This window comes from Galeopterus variegatus, unplaced genomic scaffold (genome assembly GCF_000696425.1).
Source record: "Galeopterus variegatus unplaced genomic scaffold, G_variegatus-3.0.2 Scaffold36, whole genome shotgun sequence".
NCBI lineage: Eukaryota > Metazoa > Chordata > Mammalia > Dermoptera > Cynocephalidae > Galeopterus > Galeopterus variegatus.
The window spans coordinates 1,394,649-1,416,851 of NW_007726147.1; the positions used below are offsets into that span (position 1 = coordinate 1,394,649).

General features: G+C 38.0%; 1 protein-coding gene across 4 annotated transcripts in view; it reads left to right on the forward strand.

Annotated features, from left to right (window-relative positions):
* The window catches only part of TJP1 (tight junction protein 1), a 244,214-nt gene extending 223,399 nt beyond the window's left edge, over positions 1-20,815 (forward strand). Inside the window, exons 19-28 of one of the 4 annotated variants that reach the window (XM_008571114.1) lie at positions 1,160-1,510; positions 1,842-2,081; positions 2,743-3,615; positions 3,764-3,861; positions 5,033-5,260; positions 10,130-10,299; positions 12,412-12,889; positions 14,696-14,913; positions 16,761-16,865; positions 19,315-20,815. In XM_008571114.1, the coding sequence (XP_008569336.1) occupies positions 1,160-1,510; positions 1,842-2,081; positions 2,743-3,615; positions 3,764-3,861; positions 5,033-5,260; positions 10,130-10,299; positions 12,412-12,889; positions 14,696-14,913; positions 16,761-16,865; positions 19,315-19,409 (2,856 nt within the window). In that variant the 3' untranslated portion in view covers positions 19,410-20,815. Of the gene's footprint in view, positions 1-1,159; positions 1,511-1,841; positions 2,082-2,742; positions 3,616-3,763; positions 3,862-5,032; positions 5,261-10,129; positions 10,300-12,411; positions 12,890-14,695; positions 14,914-16,760; positions 16,905-19,314 lie in introns of all 4 variants that reach the window. The other 3 variants (XM_008571122.1, XM_008571130.1, XM_008571134.1) reach the window with 3 other exon arrangements.
* The last annotated feature ends 1,388 nt before the right edge of the window (positions 20,816-22,203 follow it).

Sequence of the window (22,203 nt, forward strand, 5' to 3'; positions counted from 1 at the left end):
TTTTTTTTTTTTTTTTTTTTTTTTTTTTTTTTTTTTTGTCTTTTGTCTTTTTCCGTGTCCGGCAACGGATCGCAACCCTCAGTGTTGCCCCCGTACCGGACCGGGGACCGGCAATGGGATTGCAACCCTCGGTGTCGCTCCCGTGCCTCGCTCAGCCAGTGAGCGGGAACCGGTCTGTATGTGGGATCCGAACCCTCGGGCGGGAGCTCCGCTGCGCTTCCCAAGCGGCGCACTTATCCAGTGCGCCACCGGGCCGGCCATAAGAAGAAATATTTTCTGATACCTGTATTCTGGATTCTTCAGCTTTCATGACTAACTGGTCACAATGTCTAGGCAAGATCTTTAGGACCTATTCTGTTTAGTCCAGTATTAGTTTCAAATTAGTATCCAGTGACAATCTGTTGATTGCAACTCTACAGTTCCCTTTCCCTCAAATTCTTCTCTCTTTCTGATCTACTGGAAAATAATCAATGTAGACTATTAGAAAGTAACTCAGCTCTTAATTATTTGCAAAAAGAGAAGCATACTACATTCTCACTTGCCATCCATTGGATACTAATTCTGTGAAAAATAATAAAGAAACTAATTTCTTTTTGTAATTTAATGGGGCAACAACCAATAGGTGATGATTTTCCATTGTGTTTCGTAAAAGCTTTAAGGGCCAAATACCAACTTTTTCTGTAAATTGTTTTCTAAATATAAATATATTAGCTCTTATTCAACTTGAACTGTGGGGTTTATTTTCATAGTATTCCTACATGGGCTGTTCTGTCAGTGTGTCCTTGTTTCTGTGAGCTTGGTTTGGTAGCATTCTCCCTCTTCGCCTTGCTTTGGGCTGAAAAGCTAGTGACTAGGTTTTATAAACCTGAATAGTGCTAGGGTTTCTTCATTGTCTTCTGGGGCTGGGCCTCGGAGTCCAGCTTTGTCCTGGCTGGCCAGCCAACATTTCATTCATCCAAGCCCTTCAGATCACAAGGGATGTTCTGTGTGTCTGCATGTATGCTTGTACAATCTTCTTCACCTTTCCTCATCAGAAGTTTCAAGAAAAAAATGTGATTTCTCCAAAGAACAATACCCTTTTTGATCTCCCTTGTAAGATAAAGGCCATCTCTTAAAGAACGACTGAATAAAATTTTTAATTTACTTTTATTTGACCCAGGCGGATGGTGCTACAAGTGATGACCTTGATTTGCATGATGATCGTCTATCCTACCTGTCAGCCCCAGGTAGTGAATATTCAATGTATAGCACGGACAGTAGACACACTTCTGACTATGAAGACACAGATACAGAAGGCGGGGCCTACACTGATCAAGAACTAGATGAAACTCTTAATGATGAGGTTGGGACTCCACCGGAGTCTGCCATTACACGGTCCTCTGAGCCTGTAAGAGAGGACTCCTCTGGAATGCATCATGAAAACCAAACATATCCTCCTTACTCACCACAAGCGCAGCCACAACCAATTCATAGAATAGACTCCCCTGGATTTAAGACAGCCTCTCAACAGGTAAGCAGTAAGCATTCAACGTTTTGTAGTTAGAGGTGCATTATTAAGTTTTAGAATGTGGTGATTGAGTTAAGAATATATTTTGTCCTTTCTCCAGATTAAGAGTTAATCTTTAATTTCAATTTGAGAGTACCAAGGGCTTAATTCTAAATCTTGTGTGTTCGTCTTACACAGCAATATACTGGATTTTTTGTTTTATTAAATTTCAGACATGAGGTTGCAGTTTTCTTAAAACACTTAACATGTATGTCTACCAATCACTATAAAATTGAAGTGGGAAGTTAGCAGTAAACAGAAACACTATATTTAAAATATTTTAAACACTTCACAGAAAGCAGAAGCCTCATCTCCAGTCCCTTACCTTTCGCCTGAAACAAACCCAGCATCATCAACCTCTGCTGTTAATCATAATGTAAATTTAACTAATGTCAGACTGGAGGAGCCTACCCCAGCTCCTTCCACCTCTTACTCACCACAAGCTGATTCTTTAAGAACACCAAGTACTGAGGCAGCTCACATAATGCTAAGAGACCAAGAACCATCATTGTCGTCGCATGTAGATCCAGCAAAGGTACCTGTGCTGCAGTGTTGCACTAACTTGTTGCTCTCCATCAGTCCAGCCACATGATCAGTTTTGCTTTGTCCTTTGTTTCTTTTGCTTTTTTACTGTGGGCTTATACACCATAGTGCTTTCAAATCAGTACAAATCATTTCAGTTTTGTAGTTTGCATGGCTTCCAATGGTGTACTGATTATCTGAAAACAGGCCTTTTAATTGAGATTTGTGCTTAATGTTTTTCTATTTTTATTAATTTTATTTTCGGTTTTCACTATCTTCCAGAATTCCTTAATATGTAGTTGAAACCTATCATAAACATTTTTATTTTTATATAAATTATGGTGTCCATAAATTTTCTTCATAATTTTTATTTTGTGTCAAAATCAAGCAGAATCAATAGCACATAAATTTTCTACTAAATTTAATAATTAATTGTCTTTAACTCACTGTTCATTTAGTACATGCTGAAACATAAAAGCCCCTACCTGCATTATAAAATTTGAGCTTTCTCTTAAACTAGCTTTCTTCACTAATTTTGTCTGTCTTGGTGTTAAATGGTAGAACATACCATTTTCACATATTAAATTATAGTTTTAATATTTAATCATAGTCTAATAAAGTAGACTAGAATTTAAAACAAGCCTTTGTCCTTAAACATGATTTTTTTTATACAGGTATACAGAAAGGATCCATATCCTGAAGAAATGTTAAGACAGAATCATGTTTTGAAACAGCCAGCTGTTGGTCACCCAGGGCAGAGGCCAGACAAAGAGCCTAATCTGACCTATGAACCCCAACTGTCATACTTAGAGAAACAAACCAGCAGAGACCTTGAGCAGCCCACATACAGATATGACTCCTCCAACTACACAGACCAGTTTTCTCGAACCTATGACCATCGCCTACGGTATGAAGATCGCATCCCTACTTATGAAGAACAGTGGTCATATTATGATGACAAACAACCCTACCAACCTCGGTCTTCTTTTGATAATCAGCACCCTCGAGACCTTGACTCCAGACAGCATCCTGATGAGTCCTCAGAACAAGGGTATTTCCCACGTTTTGAAGAGCCAGCCCCTCTGTCTTATGACAGTAGACCACGCTACGAACAGCCACCTAGAACCTCCACCCTACGCCATGAAGAGCAACCAACTTCTGGGTATGATATGCATAGTAGATACAGACCCGAAGCACAGCCCTATCCTTCAGCAGGTCCTAAGACATCTGAGCCGAAGCAGTATTTTGACCAATATACACGAAGTTATGAGCAAGTACCATCACAGGGACTTACCTCTAAAGCGGGTCATTATGAGCCTCTGCATAGTGCTGCAGTTGTCCCTCCTCTGATATCTTCTTCTCAACATAAGCCCGAAGTTCTGCCTTCAAATACCAAACCACTGCCTCCACCCCCAGCCGTAACTGAAGAAGAGGAAGATCCAGCAATGAAACCGCAGTCTGTGCTCACCAGAGTTAAAATGTTTGAAAACAAAAGATCTGCATCATTGGAGAATAAAAAGGATGTGAATGACACTGCCAGTTTTAAGGTAGATATGTAAATATGTCTTTACTGCCTTTGGTCGATAGGCATGTTAAGTGGAGAGCAGTTCAAAATGCTTCTTAGCTCTGCCCTCCCCTCTTAAGCTACCTCTGTTTTGTAATTATCTTGGGCATGTTTGTCTTATTTTTCTGCAGCCTCCAGAGGTAACACCTAAACCTCCAAGTGCTCCCATCATTGGTCCTAAACCCACTCCTCAGAGTCAATTCAGTGAACATGACAAAACTCTATATAGGTGGGTATGCTTTGTGGTATTTATGGCATAGAAATGACCAGGAATTTGACCCTTTTAGTCAGTGAGAAAGCTTTTTACTGTATTAGCAAAAGAAAGGCAAAAGGGGGGAGAGAATTTCATTTGTCCTTAAATAAAAACTATGAGCTCTCCTAATTATAAAACCGTGATCCTACAGAAAAAAATAAAGAGCTTTATTTTACTGTCTAGCAAATCCTCATTATACCTTCAGTAAACAAATCTTTTGAAAAGATATTTTTCTAGCAAATGATTAAAATAAAAATTTTAAAGCCCTAACATTTGTATTATGTTTTTTAGTTTTAAAAGTGCTTTCAGACATATGAACTCTTAGTTTTCAGGGGTTAGGAAACACACAGGTTGGTTAAAATAACTAAAAATCATTTAGTGAGCATTCATAATATGCTTGCCATAGGCCTGAGCACCTCAGCACAATGAGGTAACACTGTTGTTTTCTGCATTCTAAAGACAGTTACTGAAGCTGAGAGGAGTTGAGTAGCTTGTAGGACTTGTTAGAACTGGGAGAGAAACCTGGCCTCATTATACTGCTAATAAGTGACAGACTGGATTTGAATAGTTTTTCTGTCTAACTAATACGTTTTATTTGCCGAATATACATTTGCACTTGTAATAAAGAACAACTACTGTCTAACATATTAATTTGTTTCATTACTTTCTTCCCCATCTGCTTTCTTTGCCCTCTAGAATTTTGGACTGTATAGAGCTGTTTGCTCACGTGAGAATCACTTGTTGATCCTAGATTAAAGTTCTTAAAAATCCTTCTTAAAATTCTTACAAAGTCTGTCACTGTTGCTGACATTGGCGTTTGTACTTTGAGAAGTTCTCCATGTCTTGGTTACATTCCCCTTTTGCTTTCTGATTAACTGCTTCTAACCTGTTCTGTGAGGCCCCTAACCAGGAAAACATTGAGCTTATTAAATTGTGTTTAAGGTTTCCTAAGCCAGAAAGGGGCTGCCTTTTGAGTGTACTCCATGAGGACATGGGATTTGAAATATCCATTTTAACTGTTTGGTCCGCTAGATCCTAAATAATCACAGCAGTCAGTGAAAGGGTGAAGATAAGATTTATATATTTTATATTATTTGTAAAATTAACAAGTAAAAGCTTTTTCCATTTGTCATTTTTTGTCTGTCAGAATCCCAGAACCTCAAAAACCTCAACAAAAGCCACCTGAAGATATTGTTCGTTCAAATCATTATGATCCTGAGGAAGATGAAGAATATTATCGAAAACAGCTCTCATACTTTGACCGAAGAAGTTTTGAGAACAAGCCTCCTGCACACATTTCTGCCAGCCATCTTTCAGAGCCTGCCAAGCCAATTCAGTCTCAGAATCAACCAAATTTTTCTAATTATTCTTCAAAGTAAGTTATTTACCTAGGTCTTATCTTTCTTCAAAAATAAGATGAAACAAAGGTTCAATTGCAGAAAGTGGTGTCAATCATGTGACGTTCAATATATTTTGAAGGAAAGTAGTAAGTATATATAGTATGATATTTCTGTAGGCTCTAGTGGCTCAGCCCTTGAACATACTTTCTAGTGCTTGAAAGTGTGTTTGTTTTTTGTTCTTCAACTCTGATATCAGATGTATGGAGTTTTTGCATTAGAAAAGGTGCTAAAATCAAGGGTTTTGGTGGAAGAGAAAGTAAATTGTGAAGACTGATTTTTTTTAGGTGAATCGTCAGTCTCTCCACTTCTGTATATACACTTGACTGTTCTTTTTCTTATGTTCTGTTTTTATTTTTTAAATATAAAAACAGTGATGTGAGGGAGATGAACACTGTTGAGGGAAATACTAAAGAGTTGTTGTTTCTTCCCAAAGAGAGAAAGGGTTTGTCTTTTTTTACTGTTGGTGTTTGAGGGGACTTTAGAGATTTCTGGCCCCGTTTCATAGATGAGGAAAAGATCGGGTAAGGTGAAATGACAGAGCAGAGCTGGGACTGAACCCTAAGTTTGTTGACTCCCAGTCTTTTCCTCTTCCGTGCTACTCCCTTCTGTTTATCATCTTTTGGGTTTTTTGTTGGTTGGTGGTTCTCTTTTGTGCTTGCGTGGATTTGTGTCTCCTGCTGGTTCTTCTTCCTTGTTTGAATCCTGACCAATAGAGAATCTGGTACCAAGAGTTGGGTATAAACCACCACAGGCACAAAACAAAACCGTAAGAACAAAACAGATGTGGATTTGTCAAACAGAATATGTTTACACAATTGTGAGGGCTGGCTAAGCAAGTCCCTGGTCAGAGGACAGGTGGTCAAGAAGGGAAGGTCCAGAGCTGTTGGGGAGTCTCTGAGCTCAGGGTAGGCCCAAGTTCTCTTTCAAAGGGCTCAGCTGAGTAGATCATGCTCACCCAGATTATCTCCTTCTGATTAACTTAAAGTCAACTGACTAGAGGCATTACATCTGAAAAATCCCTTCACAGCAGCACCTAGGTTAGTGTTTAAATACCTGGGACTGTAGTTTATTCTAGCCAAGTTGACACATCAAAAGCCATTATACATTAGTTTTGTGTCTAAGATTAGAAGCACCTAAATTTTTACTTAATTAGATGCTTGGGATTGTCTGAACCTAACTTTAATTTGTCATTTACTATTGATTGAAAATTCTTTTAGAATATACTTTAAAATCTCTGACACTAAAAGCCTAATTTTAATTACCACTGTTTTTTCTCAGACATCATTTGAAGTGAAGACTTAAAACACTTTTTCCACTGTCATCTATTTAAATCTTTAGGTGTACAAAAGAAAGCAGTTTATATGAGAAATACAAGTGCAAACTTTGAATGCTACATTGGGGTTGTGTTAAATGCAAATACTGTTTTAAACTAGTGTTGTGAACCTCCCCTTGTACAACAATGGAAAGGTTCACACGTAGCATCTAGATAGTGTCGACTAAGGCAAGCAAGGCACTGAGCTTTAGGAGGGCACCTTTGGTAGGGTGGAAGGGCGTGCTCTTTAGTAATCATTTTTACTTTTGCTGTTAAATACGTTCATGTCTATCAGAAGAGGGCCTGTGGTATAGTTTAAGAGATATTTTATTTATCCTTTTACATACTTGGTAAATAGAATACAACATTAAAAGAATACATTTTGGTCTAAAAAGTAAGTTAAAGGTTTTGGCAAGGAATCAAATGAAAAGCATTTTTGGTTTTCTGTTAATTTAGTTTTCCTGAAAGAAGACAGTAGCTTATTTGTGATGTATAACTTTCAGACAGGGTCTAGAACACTGCCTAATATACAGTGGGTTCTCAATAATTATTTATTCAGTGAATGGATCTCAACACAAGGCTCAGCATACTAGGTGAGTCAGCCACCCAGCTTTTCATTAACAGCTCTGGGAAGAACCACTGTTAGCTGGTCATAGTTTTCACAAGAATCTCTTGCCTTTGAAAGAAATAGGTAATATCTGTCTTTGTGAATTTGCACAAAACTCAGTTCACTGTTAGTGGTGTAGGAGTGAGGAAAGTGTAATTTGGGATGGGTACTCGTATACGTTTCCTTCCTTTGTAATATGAAATTAAAACTCTTCATAGTGGTGTTGCATTTTCCCATATAGGTATTTAATGGTTAGAGAATTGAAAAGGAGAGTAAAGGTCATAGAAGATGACTAAGAGGGAAGTTGTTTCTCTGCCTTCCCCTTCTGTGCTCTTCTACCCTCTTGCCCAATTAATACAACTTCGTCAACTGGAAAATAGTTTTAAATATGGGAGCTTCTTTGTCCTACATTTCAAACTGTTTATCTCTAATAGACTGCTTTTAGGCTATTTCCTTCAGTAAAATACGGGAATAGCAAAATTATCTACTTCCAGATGTATATGCTTATGTTCCAGTTAAAAACATTTCAGAAATTGTGAGAATTAGAGAGGGGCAGTGTCTTTGTTAGCAAAAGACAGATGCCCCAGAAAACAAGCAAATATTACTCTTTCTTAAAATTGTGTAAAGCTGGGCCGGCCCGGTGGCGCACTGGAGAGTGCGGCGCTCCCGTCGAGGGTTCGGATCCCATGTGGAGACCGGTTCCCGCTCACTGGCTGAGCGCGGTGCGGGCGCAACACCGAGGGTTGCGATCCCATTACCGGTCAGTAAAAAAAAGACAAAAAGGAAAAAAAAAAAATTCTGTAAAGCTGGATTACAACTGGGCAGGTTAGGAGATGGTAGCTCAGAAATTCACCCCCAAAGCAAGTTTCAGGATCCTAAGACAAGGCTAGAAGAGCAATCTCCTGTGCACATGTCCCAGCCTAGAGATTGAGCCAACATCTTCATCTACCTTTCAAGACTCAACTCACTGTGAGATTTACAGGTCCCAGAATAAATGATGGTTGTTTTTAGCTTTTTAAGAACTAAGTGTAAGAGATTGATGTCAGGTTGTTTGTGTGTGCATGTTACATTATTAGATGAGAAAGGCTGTGAGAGTTGAGCATGGCAGCTTTGCAAATAAGGCTCCAGCTACCACAGTGCTCAGTTTTATGACTGAAGAGGGATGAGGTCTAGCAAGAGGAACATATGTTAATCCTAGTCATATTTCAAAGATATGCATATTTGCATTTGCAGATTCATCATTCATTACCCTCCTACAGGATCAGTATAACTGCTATGTTGTATCACTTTTTCTTGTGTCTTCACTTAGAGAATTTATTTTGCCCAGCCTTTTTCTTTTAATGGAACATTTCACTCTCATTTATTCTGAACCTGCTGATTATCCTTAGTTACTACTCCTTGATTCAGTTCATTTCTTTGCTCACCATTAGCAACTGCAGCAGAAGTAGGCAGAGGTGGAAGAGGAGTAAAGCTCAAACACGCCACTGTTCACTAGCAATTCCAGTTAAAGTATGTGGAGGGCTGGGTAGGCAGGCAGGTTGTAACTGAGTTACTGTGTTTTAATTTGTTGGTAATTTCCTTGACTAAATGAGAGTTAGTGATACATTCTTTTATAGACCAAATAATCCTGAAATGGATATCGGTTGATATTTTTAAATGACATTTGCGTTCCATTTGCTGCAAATTGACTTAGTTAGATTGACCATTTTCTTTCATTTTTCTATTGCGCTTGCTTTGCCATCACCTAGATTTCTTGGCTCTTACACTAGCTATGACTACTTGAAAAGGAGCATCAAGTGGTAAGACTGGCATTAATGTGAGGCTGTTACATAAGGTGTCCCTCACTGTGTCATTGGCATTATGTGCACTTTCAGATTTTAATGTCATCTTCAAATGTTTAGTCTAAATGTATGAAAGCAGGATAACAGCATAGTTTTAAAGCTAATATGAAACTAGACTTCTTCAGTGAAAGTCTTCTATGAAAATGAACATGCATTCCAAACATATTTGTTATTGTTTGTGCACATAAAGTCAGTGCAGCTTTTGCAATCTGCAGTAAGGTTTAAATGGCAATGTTGCAATTATGGGTCTATTTAAAAGGTTTCTTTTATGTGAATTTTGTATATTATATATTAACAATTGGATATCTGAAAAAATAATCATACACGGCACAATTTGACTTAAATGAGCCTTGTAAAATAAAGCAGTATCTGCTATTCTAGCAATCATTAAACAAAAATATGGATCTGGTAAATCAAGAGCAAATTTTAAAGTAAAAGATGTCCAAATTTTTTAGTGTTACTGGAACACAGCTGTATGCCCATTCCTTTATATACTGTCTGTGGCTGCTTTTGGGCTGTAAGAGCTGAGTTTAAATAGTGTGACAAAGACCGTATGGCCCAAAAAGCCAAAAATATTTACCATCTGGCCATTCACTGGAAAAGTTTGCCAGGCCCTGGTCTATGACATCATTTTTTATAGTGCTCTGAGTATGTCAGACGCTAAGTCATTGTACATTGAATACAAAATCAGAAGTGGGCCTAAAGAAGATTTGTGTCAAGATGTATCCTTCAAAATATTTGCAAGACCTTTTTAAATCTACCAACCATTATTTTTGTAAATAACACAGATATTAGAAGTATACCCAAAATTTCATCTGCCTTTTGGTTTCCGTCTTCTGGGTGTTTTACTAATAATTTTAGAGTATCTGTGCTGTCTTGATATGCCTTGTGCTGATAAACGGTTGAATTTATTTGTTGATTTTGGTAGTGTAGCTATTCATACTCTTAAGAATAAATTGTGAAATTTCTAGATTTTTTTTTTAACTTACGTATACTTGGAGGAATGAGAACTTTATTATGAGAACTTATTAGTAAATGTGAGACCATTTTTTTAGTTATTGGCATTTTCTTCGTTTTTTAACAGGGGGAAGCCTCCTGAAGCTGATGCTCTGGATAGATCTTTTGCTGAGAAACGCTATGACCCAATCCAGGCCACTCCCCCTCCTCCTCCATTGCCCTCTCAGTACATCCAGCCATCTCAGCCTGTCACCAGCTCTTCTCTCCACATGCATTCTAAGGGAGGACATGGTGAAGGTAAGAAGTTCAGAAGTTGACATAACTATAACATAGTAATACTTATGTAATCAAATTCTTACGGTTTCTAAGTAATACTTATGAAATCAAATTCTTACAGTTTCTAAGCAAAACATTTTTTACATGAAAACACATACGTAAAACCTTTGGGATGGGAACAGTGAAAACTAAGAATTTTGTTAAAAGTGCATTTCCTGCTTTTGACTATGACAATTATATTGGACAAGCTTTTCAGCTAAATAGATTTTCAGCTGTTTTATTAACATAGGCCTATTTTACACAAGTCTCCAAATCTTCTGGAAGAAGTATTTGTTTAGCATATGTCTAAATTTAAATATTTGGTGGTTTGTGAAAATTATTGTGTTCCATTTTCACACATGAACATAGGAAAGTCATAAAGTTTCACATAAGGGCCGACCCGGTGGCGCACTGCTACAGTGCACCGCTTGGGAGTGCGGTGGCGCTCCCGCCGAGGGTTCGGATCCCACGTACAGACCAGGTCCCGCTCACTGGCTGAGCGAGGTGCGGGAGCAACACCAAGGGTTGCGATCCCGTTGCCGGTCCCGGTCCGGTATGGGCGCGACACTGAGGGTTGCGATCCATTGCCGGACACGAAAAAAGACAAAAAGGGAAGAAAAAAAAAAAAAAAAAAAAGTTTCACATAAAATGTATCCCATACTACTTTGCCTTTTGCATTTACATTCCTTGATAATACCTCAGCAAGGTAGGTAACATATAGCTCCAGATTATTCATTTTTAATAGTTATGTAATATTTTACCCTATGAATATAACACTATCCATTCTCCTGTTGACAGACGTATGCTAGTGCAAACAGTAATTCTCTATTGTTTACATAGGAGTTAAATTCCAAGGTATGTAAGTCTTCAACCAGACAAGTTGTAGTTCTGGATTGACATTACTTTACATTAAGGTTTTCTTCACACACCATCATGCCTGCAGCTAAAGACAGTTTTAATTCTTACTTTCCTATCTTTATTCCTTTTATTGCTTTTTCTTGTCTTATTCCATTGGCTGGGACTTCCAGTAAAATGTTGAATAGAAGCAGTGAAAACAGACATCATTTGCTAGTTCCCTATCTTAACAAGAAAGGAAAATTTCACCATTACTATGTTAGCTGTAGGTTTTTTGTAGATGCCCTTTATCATGTTTAGGAAGTTCTCTCTATTCCTAACGTGCTGAAAGCATTTTGTCTAATGTTTTTTCTGCATATGTTAAGATGATGATGTGAGTTTTCTTCTCTGTTCTCTTAATGTGGTTAATTGTATTGCTATGTTCGTGAAGCATTTGGATCAATAATTTTCTTGTAATGTCCTTATCTGGTTTTGGTTTCGGGGTTGTGCTAATTTCATAAAAGAGTTAGGACATGTTCCATTTTCCTCTGTTTTCTGGAACAGGGTATTATTTTTTTAAATTATTTCACAGAATTCAGTTGGTATTGTTTTACACTGCCTTCAGCAGTACATGGAAATTCCTGTTGTTCCACATCTTCACAAATATTTGGCATTATCAGACTTTTCAGTTTTGCCATTATAATGGCATGAAATGGTATATAGTGCTTTTTGTTTGTTTCTGTTTTACATTTTCCTAATGAATAGTGAGGTTGAGTACCTTATTGTATGATTAACAGGCATTTAAGTTTTAACTTATTTTTTTGCCTGTTTGTGACTTTGCCCATCTTTCTGTTAGGTTGAGTTTTTCTTATAGTTGTATTGGTGTCCTTTATAGGTTTTGGATGCTCATTCTTTATCAGGTACACATTTTGTAAATATCTTCTCCCAGTATGTGGCTTTTCCTTTGACTTTGATTATGCTGCGTTATGAATTACAGATTTTTTTAATGTAGTCAGATTTGTCATTGACCTTGACTCCAAGGCAGCAGTGTACACTAAAGCCACGTGTGTCCATGCTTGCTGCCTCCTGGTACCTCAGCATCACACACAGCCTCCAGGGTCCAAGAGGCATCCACTGAATGTGCAACCTAAACTGGGTCTCAATTCCAGCACCAGGACAAGTTAAGCTGGGAGAGACATCAAAGGTGCTGTTAAAACTTCTTTCAGGAAGTTTTAAAATGCATATATGTTTGTTTTTCAGGTAATTCAGTATCATTGGATTTTGAGAGTTCTTTAGTGTCCAAACCAGACCCACCTCCATCTCAAAATAAGCCACCAACTTTCAGACCAACAAACCGAGAAGATACTGCTCAGCCTACTTTCTATTCCCAGAAAAGTTTCCCAGATAAAGCTCCAATTAATGGTGCTGAACAGACTCAAAAATCGGTCACCGCAGCATACAATCGATTCACACCAAAACCATATACAAGTTCTGCTCGACCATTTGAACGCAAGTTTGAAAGTCCTAAATTCAATCACAATCTTCTGCCAAGTGAAACTGCACATAAACCTGACCTGTCTTCAAAAGCCCCCACTTCTCCAAAAACTCTTATGAAAGCACACAGTTCAGCACAGCCTCCTGAGTTTGACAGTGGAGTTGAAACTTACTCCATCCATGCAGATAAGCCTAAATATCAAGTTAATAACATCAGCACAGTGCCTAAAGCTATTCCTGTGAGGTAAGATTTTTGCCTTTGTTTAAAACATTGGCCCTGTGATTTGTCTTAAGTGAGCTTGAGGTAGTTTGTATGATTTGAAACTTGAAATGATAATTTTAACTCTACCTTTAAACTGAACAGAGTGCTGTTGTAATGAATGCCATTACGTAGAAGGTCCTCCAGGAGATACAAAATATTAATGAAATAATAAAGCTAGCAATCATGTATGGTCAATAGGTATTGTTATTATCCCTGTCTTACCAAGAACTGAGGTTGAGGGACAGCAGTTTGCCCAGGGTCACGCAGTTAGAGGGAGGTGAGCCTTCATTCAGCCCCTGGTTATCTGACCTGACAACCCCCACTCTTAACCAGCCATGGTTTCCCATAACCTCCTAATCTTCTGTGGTGAGCTGCATTTGGAGAGTATCTCAAAAACATAAGTCTATATGTCCACTACTTGTTCAGCAATGCTGCTAAAAGAAAATAAAAGATATAATAACCTCAAAATGGCCATTAAAAAGCAGCAGTTAGTGGTAAGATGGCTGAGCAAAGGAGACAATTAAGCCCACCTGGAGCCACTCTTTTCTGTCTTATTAAATAGTGATTGATAAGACCCACTCTGGCCACACAGGAGCTCATCTCAACCTCCTAAGTCCAGTTACATTTTCAAGCCACCCATGAAGCGGAGCATGTGCAGGCAGAACCAAGGGCTGGGAACGCCACCTACAGTCTGCTTCCCAAGAGGAAGGGTGGTTGTGTCAGTTTGCTGCCCTTCTGTCTCTGTGCGCTTCACAAGTGTTCAGGGATGGGCACAGCGGGCTCATCCTGCACAGGGGCTGCATGATGTTACTGCCTTGGGTGAAGGGCTCTGTTCCCTTGCAGTTGTGCCACGGGACTCAATCCCTGCTGCTCCATTCATGCCAGAATGAAGCACAGCCACCCTCCATTTGCTTTGTTGGTCCATCTTTTTTTTAAGTCCTGTTTCAAAACTTTACTCCAAGAAGTCTTGATAGCCTCCATTTTTGAAGCATTTACTGATTCCAGATCCCCTTTGCCTTTAGTATTCTCTGTGTTCTAAGTTAAGCTACTGTCTCTCTCTCTAATGGATGTTCGAGGTCTACTCATACCAAAGTCTTTACCTTGGGGAAGCTTGGAAACGGTCTTTGACAGCATGGGTATTTGGTACTCAGGAAGTACTAAGGAACAGCCATACATGTGCACTCCTAAAATTCTAGGGGGGTTTTATCAAGCCTAAGATGCCATCAGTTGTAAGATGCACAATTGTTTTATGTATCACTAAGGGGGAAAAAAGGTGCTACAATTAAACTTTGACCATCAGGTTTTTTTGTTGTTTTTTAATAAGTACATTCTAAGATGATGTTGGGGCAGGGGCGGGGCCAACGCCCTGGTTCAGTTCCTCGCCCCCCATCTCAGGATCCCGGGGTTGCTGTAGGCTGTGGTTGGGGCCGAGGCCCCTGGTTCACCATCTCAGGCCCACTGGGGGCTTGATTAAAATGTACTTCTTAAAACCTGTAGTGGGTTGGTGAGTCAGGGTATCAGGTTTTGTACATTCAGATTTCAAAATCAATAATGAAGGTAACTTGACCGATTACCTTCAGAAATGTAGTTGGTTTCTCCAAGAAGAATATGCTCTTAGTTATTCCTGTGAGTCAGTCTATCACTAAAAACTTACCTTGTTAAAGTAAATAACTTCTTGATTGTATGGAGAAATTAAAATAAAATTAAACCACCTATTACAATGGTGATAAAAGGAAAGCTTCTGTATGTTACTAGGAATTTACTTATTAGCCATTTCTGAACTCTCAGTCCTTCAGCTGTGGAAGAGGATGAAGACGAGGATGGTCATACTGTGGTGGCCACAGCCCGAGGCATATTTAACAGCAATGGTGGGGTATTGAGTTCCATAGAAACTGGCGTTAGTATAATTATCCCACAAGGAGCTATTCCTGAAGGAATTGAGCAGGAAATCTATTTCAAGGTTTGCCGAGACAACAGCATCCTCCCACCTTTAGATAAAGAGAAAGGTAAATGTGTTTATTTTTCTGCTTAGTTTTAATAACCTAAGAGTTGCCCTGTGTGCACTTCAAAGCTTGTAGTGCTCAGCCGAGGGGATAATCTAGTACCCTCTCTCCTGTGTCTCCCCACTGGGCCAACCTCAGCATGTTCCTTCCATTCAATTGAGCACTGAGGAGGGAGTGTCCTGGAGTGGCCTATGGTAAGGTATGCTTTACTTTCAGTGTGAAATCAAAAGTGACAGCAGCAAAAGAAAAAAAAGAACACAAAAAATAAAATAGAAAAAATAAATTAATGGCCTGGTATAATTTTTTTTTTTTTGGCAGCTGGCTGCTATGGGAATCCAAACCCTTGACCTTGGTGGTGTTATACCATGCTCTAACCAGCTGAGCTAACTGGCCAGCTGATATGTACAATTGTTTCAGCAGTTTAGAAAGAAAAAAAAAATCAATACAGGAGTTGGAGATTATTTTTTGATACTGAAACAAAGCAATTAAATTTTTTTTGTTCTTAGTTTATTTAAAGGCTCTTATATACATAGAGACTTTATACAATTAAAGCCATACAAAATAAGAAATAAAAAGAAAACAAAAGACAAAATAAACAAACAAAAAGGTATAAAAATAAGACCCCAAAAAGTGGTGGCCTGTGATAGGCTGTGGGGGCATCTCTCACACGTGGTAGCCAGGCAGTTTTGGCAGACCTAACCAAATTGTCTTTGAATCAGTCAGTCCTTCCATCTCTAGAGATGGGTTAGATAGCACCCACTCAGAAAGGCTTTGCTCTGCCTGTCACCTGATATAGAACGTAAGCTTCTTGGGGCAGGAGCTATCTTTTTTTTTTTTTTCCTTTTTTTGTCTTTTTTCGTGACCGGCAACGGATCGCAACCCTCAGTGTCACGCCCGTACCGGACCGGGACCGACAACGGGATCGCAACCCTCGGCGTTGCTCCCGCACCTCACTCAGCCAGTGAGCAGCCGGTCTGTATGTGGGATCCGAACCCTCGGCGGGAGCACCGCCGCGCTTCCCAGGCAGCGAACTGTAGCAGTGCGCCACCGGGCCGGCCCTGGGGCAGGAGCTATCTTAACTCATAACCCCAGTACCTAGCACTAGTAAACATTCAATGGTGTGAATGAAATGTCCTTACAGGATATTAAGTGTGTTTCTGAGTTTCTTAAGGAACCTAGAAATGCTATTATTTTCATAATTTTCCTGGATCTATCAGGATGATATTATGATGAACTTTCTTTTAGCACCCTTTAGCAGTTCCCCTAAATATATTACTTTAGCTTACTTTCTTATGTTTTGACAGAATGCTAACATCTGACCCTGTTCTTTTATTCTGTTTTGAAGACCAATAGGATTGACTGTATTGGCCCAGCATGAGTCCCTTAAACCAAGTTTGTAGTAAATAAAACATTAAAAATGGAAGATACGAGTAACATTTATAAAAAGTACATTGGAATATATTTTATACTATAGACCCATACAATTGAATGCAGTAGCCACTAGCTATATGTGGCTACTTTGAATTGAAAAGGTGCTGGAAATATAAAATATACACCAATTTCAGAGAATTAGTTTATTGATTACTTGTTGAAATACTGTTTTGGTTATATTGAGTTAAATAAAATAATAAAATTGATGTCACCTGTTTCTTTTTACTTTCTAATGTGGCTGCTAGAAAATTTTAAATTACATGTATGTCTTTGTTATATTTTTCTTGGTCAGTGCTGCTGTAGAGAACTAACCCTATTTGGCTTTAAAGCATATAATTCGAAGGGGGGTGAGGAGAACTGTGGTTCTAGAAGGAAGACTGCCATCTAACCTCTCCACGCGTCCCCTTCCCTGACTCCAGGTGAAACACTACTGAGTCCTTTAGTGATGTGTGGGCCCCATGGCCTCAAGTTCCTGAAGCCTGTGGAGCTGCGCTTACCACACTGTGCGTCTATGACTCCTGACGGTTGGTCTTTTGCTCTAAAATCATCCGACTCCTCGTCGGGTATGCTGTCTTCACTCTGTCCTTTGGGGGCTTTGGGTACTGTCATTGATTAATATTTGGGCTGATGATGCTACCCATGCTGTTTGTTAGCAAATCTCTACCTCTGTTCCTGTGGCCTTGTAGGCATCACCAGTGTTTTCAAATTTATTTGTGGTACATATATTGTAAATGAATATGGAAAGGTAAAGAAGTTTCTGCCTTTTAAAAAATTGGTGATTTGGCCAAAGGTTGACTATTTCTCTGTGTCAAAATTTTCAGGATGCAATGGGAGAATTGTTCTTGTCCTACACACATAGGCATTTTTATCTCACTAAAATGATTTGATTTCTTTATGTAATTATTTCTATTTTCGGTTACTGTTTTTCAGTTTCTTAATCTACAAAGTATATATACCAGAGAAACTTAAAAGAAAAAGATCTTCCACTGTGATCACACTTGGCCATGGTTTTTCAATGTAAAACTCTTAAATACTTTCTACTATATACTATTTTTAAATGACTTTTTGCTTTTAAGATCATAATTTCAAAGTTTTCATTGCATTTTCACATTTCTCACTTCCTTGAGTGACTTAAGTCAGTTGCCAGTTGGAACTTACTTTATTTTTGATGTAGATCACTTTAAGAGAACCTGATATAGAAAAAGAATATAAAGTCCTGCTTCTAAATTTTTGATAAACAGAATTCTGCTCATCTAATTTTAGTTTGGTAAAGTATGAAATAGAGGTTTATGGTATAAAGATAATACTAGGAGTATACTTTAATATTACTCTAGAGAGGAAATTATATGTAGCTTTGTATTTCCTCATATTTACAAGTGCTGCATTTTCTGGAAAAAATTAATAAATTAATTTTAACACACTTGATACTAAAGCTGTTTTCTCAGGGACTTCACTGAGAAAGTTTATTAGCCTAGTTTGAATTAGTGAATTAACATTAATAAAACTGCATTTAAAGTGTGTGTTCTGAAAGGCAGTATGAGATCTGACTGTCCTCTAGACCAAATTAGGATGGGGTTCCTTAAAACAATTGTCTATTGTACTTACTTGCTTTATAAGTGATCTTTTTCCAGATATTATATGAAGCATAAATTATTTCCACATTTGTTGTTTCAGTGTTTACACCATAGAATATAAGTTTTGTTGAGATTGAAACAACTTACTTTTCTGTGTTAAATTTGAGTATATTCACCCAGAAAATAAATGAATGGCTTTCGAATACTTTGCTACTTAAATTTCTGTTCAAAAATCAATGTAGATTTTAATAAGTACTGACTTAATCCCAACAAAAACTAGATTAGAAAGAAACTCAAACCTAAAGATATTTTTTATTTACTTCCAAAGAGTTGTCATATATTTCATTGCCTGATCAGTTTATTACATAAGCCTATATGTGTGTGTGTGTGTGTGTATCTGCAAAATTTAAATCACTGTCTTCTAAACTGCTGATCCCATCGTGAAATGCCATTGACTCCAGGTATTGCTTAGGTAATGTTTACTGTAGGCAGGATTCTCAGTTGGCACTGTTGACATTTTGACCAAATAATTATTGGTTGTAGGGGCTATCCTGTGCCTTGTGGGATGTTTAACAGTTTCCCTGGCCTCTACCCCCTAGATGCCAGTTGTGACAAGCAAAAGCATCTCCAGACACTGCACCACCACGGGCACAATTGCTCCTAGTCGAGAGCTGTTGCTGTTGGGATTAAGTTAGCAGTTTTGACTATCAACTTATTTGAATCTCATGGAGACATAACAGTCGTCCCATCCTTCTTCACGTTTAGTATCCGCTTAGCGCTCGCTGCAAATTTAAAAACTCGAATGCCCAAGATCTACCTTAGACTTACACAGTCAGTGAGTTTTTGAAGCTCCACGAATGATGTTGTGTACAGTCAGAATCAGGGCTTAGCAGCTCTGCTGCAGTCTTGATGATTTTTTTTTTTTTTTTTTTTTAGAGGGAGTAGGATCTTCAGGAACCAGATTCTGCAGAATTTGGGGGTTTCATTTGTTAGTCTATAGTTGAGTGTAAGAAATGGGTTCTCATACTCAGCTCAAATGGGTGATCATATAATTATTGTCCAAACTTTAGAAAGTAAAAGTTAAGAGCTATGTGGACTTGGAGGCAAACTGGGACTGTCTCAGGCATGTGGTTGCACTAGCTTTTATTCATTTTTTGAAAAGGCCAATGAACTTGGTAACATAATAAAAGAAGAAGTCTGAAACAGCTTTCAAATTGTTAAGAGGCCAGCAAGTCTGCACTGAAGTATAGCATGAAGAGTTTTGATACAAATCCAACATGTTCAAGAAATAGAAGAAAATTATGTCTAAATATATTTTATATTTGCTCTGTAATTTCAAAGCATTATGGACAGCAGTTTAGCCAACTATAAATGACATCAACTTCTTTTTCTCTCATAGGTGATCCTAAAACCTGGCAAAACAAGTGTCTTCCTGGAGACCCAAATTATCTTGTTGGAGCAAACTGTGTTTCTGTCCTGATTGACCACTTTTAATTCTTAAAATATACAAACTTGATTAAATAATGTGAAACTGGGTTAAACTTACTAAATCTAAATGGAACCACTCTTGTCAAGTATTATACTTTTCTTGGAATTGATACTACAATTTGTTAGTATTAAGTATTTGCTTGAACTGATGAACATTAGTGAGCATGCCCCTGAACCATGGTCAGAAAACATGCTACATACTGCGTGTTTGTGATTGAGGAACTATTGGTATTGGCTAGATGTTCAAAGATATTTTGCTTGTAATTTTTGTACTTTTTTATGGTCACTGCTTAACTTCATATATTGATTTCCGTTAAATACCAGCCAGTAAATGGGGGTGCATTTGAGTTCTGTTCTTTCCCCAAAGTACACTCTTTGAAACTTTATTATTTTATTATGCATGAGGTAATATGCACACATTTTAAAAATGCACCTGGAATATATAACCAGTGTAGTGGATTTGTGCAGCAGTGTGCAGCAGGGGAATTTATATCTTGGGGTGGGGTGGGGGGGTCAAGTGAAGACAATTGCTTACTGTATATGGAAACACATTTTTCTTATGGAAGGACACCAAAGCATGTGAGACTGGTTCCATGACCTCTCTGGATCTATAAATTAACCATATCACCACAGACATACTAACCAGCAGGAATGCCTTACCCTCATGTTTTTAATTCTTAGCTCATTCTCGCTGTGTATTACTAAGTTTTTATGGCTTTGTGCACATCTAGATACTGTATCATGAAAAAGATTGAGTAAATTGTGGATTTGGTGGTTTCAGAAATCTATAATCACCCAGAAGAAAATAATGGTGTGATTCTGGGGGTTTTGTTTTTGTTTTTGAACAAGGGGCAGTGGTTTTGTTCTTTTTGGCTATGCACTTGAAAATTTTGATGTTTTAAGTAAGGATGCTTGTACATAATGCGTGCATACCACTTTTGTTCTTGGTTTGTAAATTAACTTTTATAAACTTTACCTTTTTTATACATAAACAAAACCAAGTTTCTAAAAGCTACCTTTGTATTCTCTCCTGTACCTCTTGAGCCTTGAACTTTGACCTCTGCAGCAATAAAGCAGCGTTTATATGACACACACAAGGTCATTTTTTTAAAGAAAAAGAATGCACAGAGTTGTTACATTTTTAAGTGCTGCATTTAAAAGATACAGTTACTCAGAATTCTCTAGTTTGATTAAATTCTTGCAAAGTATCCCTACTGTAATTTGTGATACAATACTGTGCCCTAAAGTGTATTTTTTTACTAATAGACAATTTATTATGGCACATCAGCACGATTTCTGTTTAGATAATACACCACTACATTCTGTTAATCATTAGGTGTGACAGTTTCTTTTTGTGGCTATTAAAAACCTCAAATTTCTAAATCTGCAAAATAAAACTTTTTAAAATAAAATGCTGGTTTGGTTGGTCTGTTTGCCCACTGTTCTAGTTTCATGCAGCATTATAATCCTGTTTTAAAATCCTGCACACTAATCCTCATCACCCAACTTTGTCTGTTTTCTCTTCAGATTTGGTGCTGCACATACAGAATCTATTCCCCATGACCAGTGTGTACTGCTGTGTGGGCAGTGGTGGTCAAAAGAGCTTCAGATTGAAGCTGGTCAGTGAAACCCTGAGACAGTAGGAAAAAGAGGCAGGCAGACTGAAAACTTTTTTATTCTTTCTACTGCATGTATAAACATACATACATTTATGTGTGTGTGTTCATTAAGACCAGTTTGTATTTGGCTTTATTCCCCAGAAACATAACGTGGGGGAAATGTCACTATGTTTGGGGGAAGAAAATGGTTTTTACTGGCTATATATAGCCCATTGTGGTTACTGTATTTATTTAACTGCCACTGCAAATGACATTTAGGTTGTTGCTGTAGTGTTTTAGTGAACATCTTTGTAGATCTAGTCTGTGTTTGTGGATTTTGTTTGTTTCATCTTTTTTTTAATCAAGGTATGATTTACATACAATAAGTTACCCTTTTTAAAGTGTGTAGTTCTCCAAATTTTGACAAATACATACTGTCATGACCATTACTACAATTACTATATTTCTTTATCCCCAAAGAGTCCTTTGTACCCCTTTATACTCAACCCCTCTTCCAGCCCCTGGCAAACAGTGATATCTTTTCTGTCCCTATAGTTTTGCCTTTTTGAGGCTGTCGTGTAAATGGAATCATACAATATGTAGCCTTTGAGTCTGGCTTCCTTGACTTAGCATGATGCATTTGAGATGCATTTGAGATGATGTTGCAGGTATCAGTACTTTTTTTATTGCTGATTAGTGTTCCATTGTGTATACCAGAGTTTATCCATTCTCCAGTTGAGGAGCTTTTGGGTTGTCTCCAGGTTTTGGAGATTATGGATAAAGCTGCTATAAATATTTGGATACAGGTTTTTGTGTGAACATTTCATTTGACTAAGTTTTCATTTCACTTGAATAAATACGTATGGCTGGGGTTGCTGGTTCATATGGGAAGTGTATGTTTAACTTCATAGGAAACTGCTCACCTGTTCTCCAGAGCAGCTGCATCATTTTGCACCATCAGCCATCTGTGAGGGTCCAGTTGCTTCATGTCTCCACCAGCAGTTGCTATTGTCAGCATTTTTTACCTTAGGCATTCTGATAGTCTGTCTCATTGTGGTCTTGATTTGCAGCTCTCTAATGACTCATGTTGTTGCACATCTTTAAATTTATTTGCCATCTATCTTCTTTTGATAATGCACATCTTTAAATTTATTTGCCATCTATCTACTTTTGGTAAAGTATCTGTTCAAATCGTTTCCCAT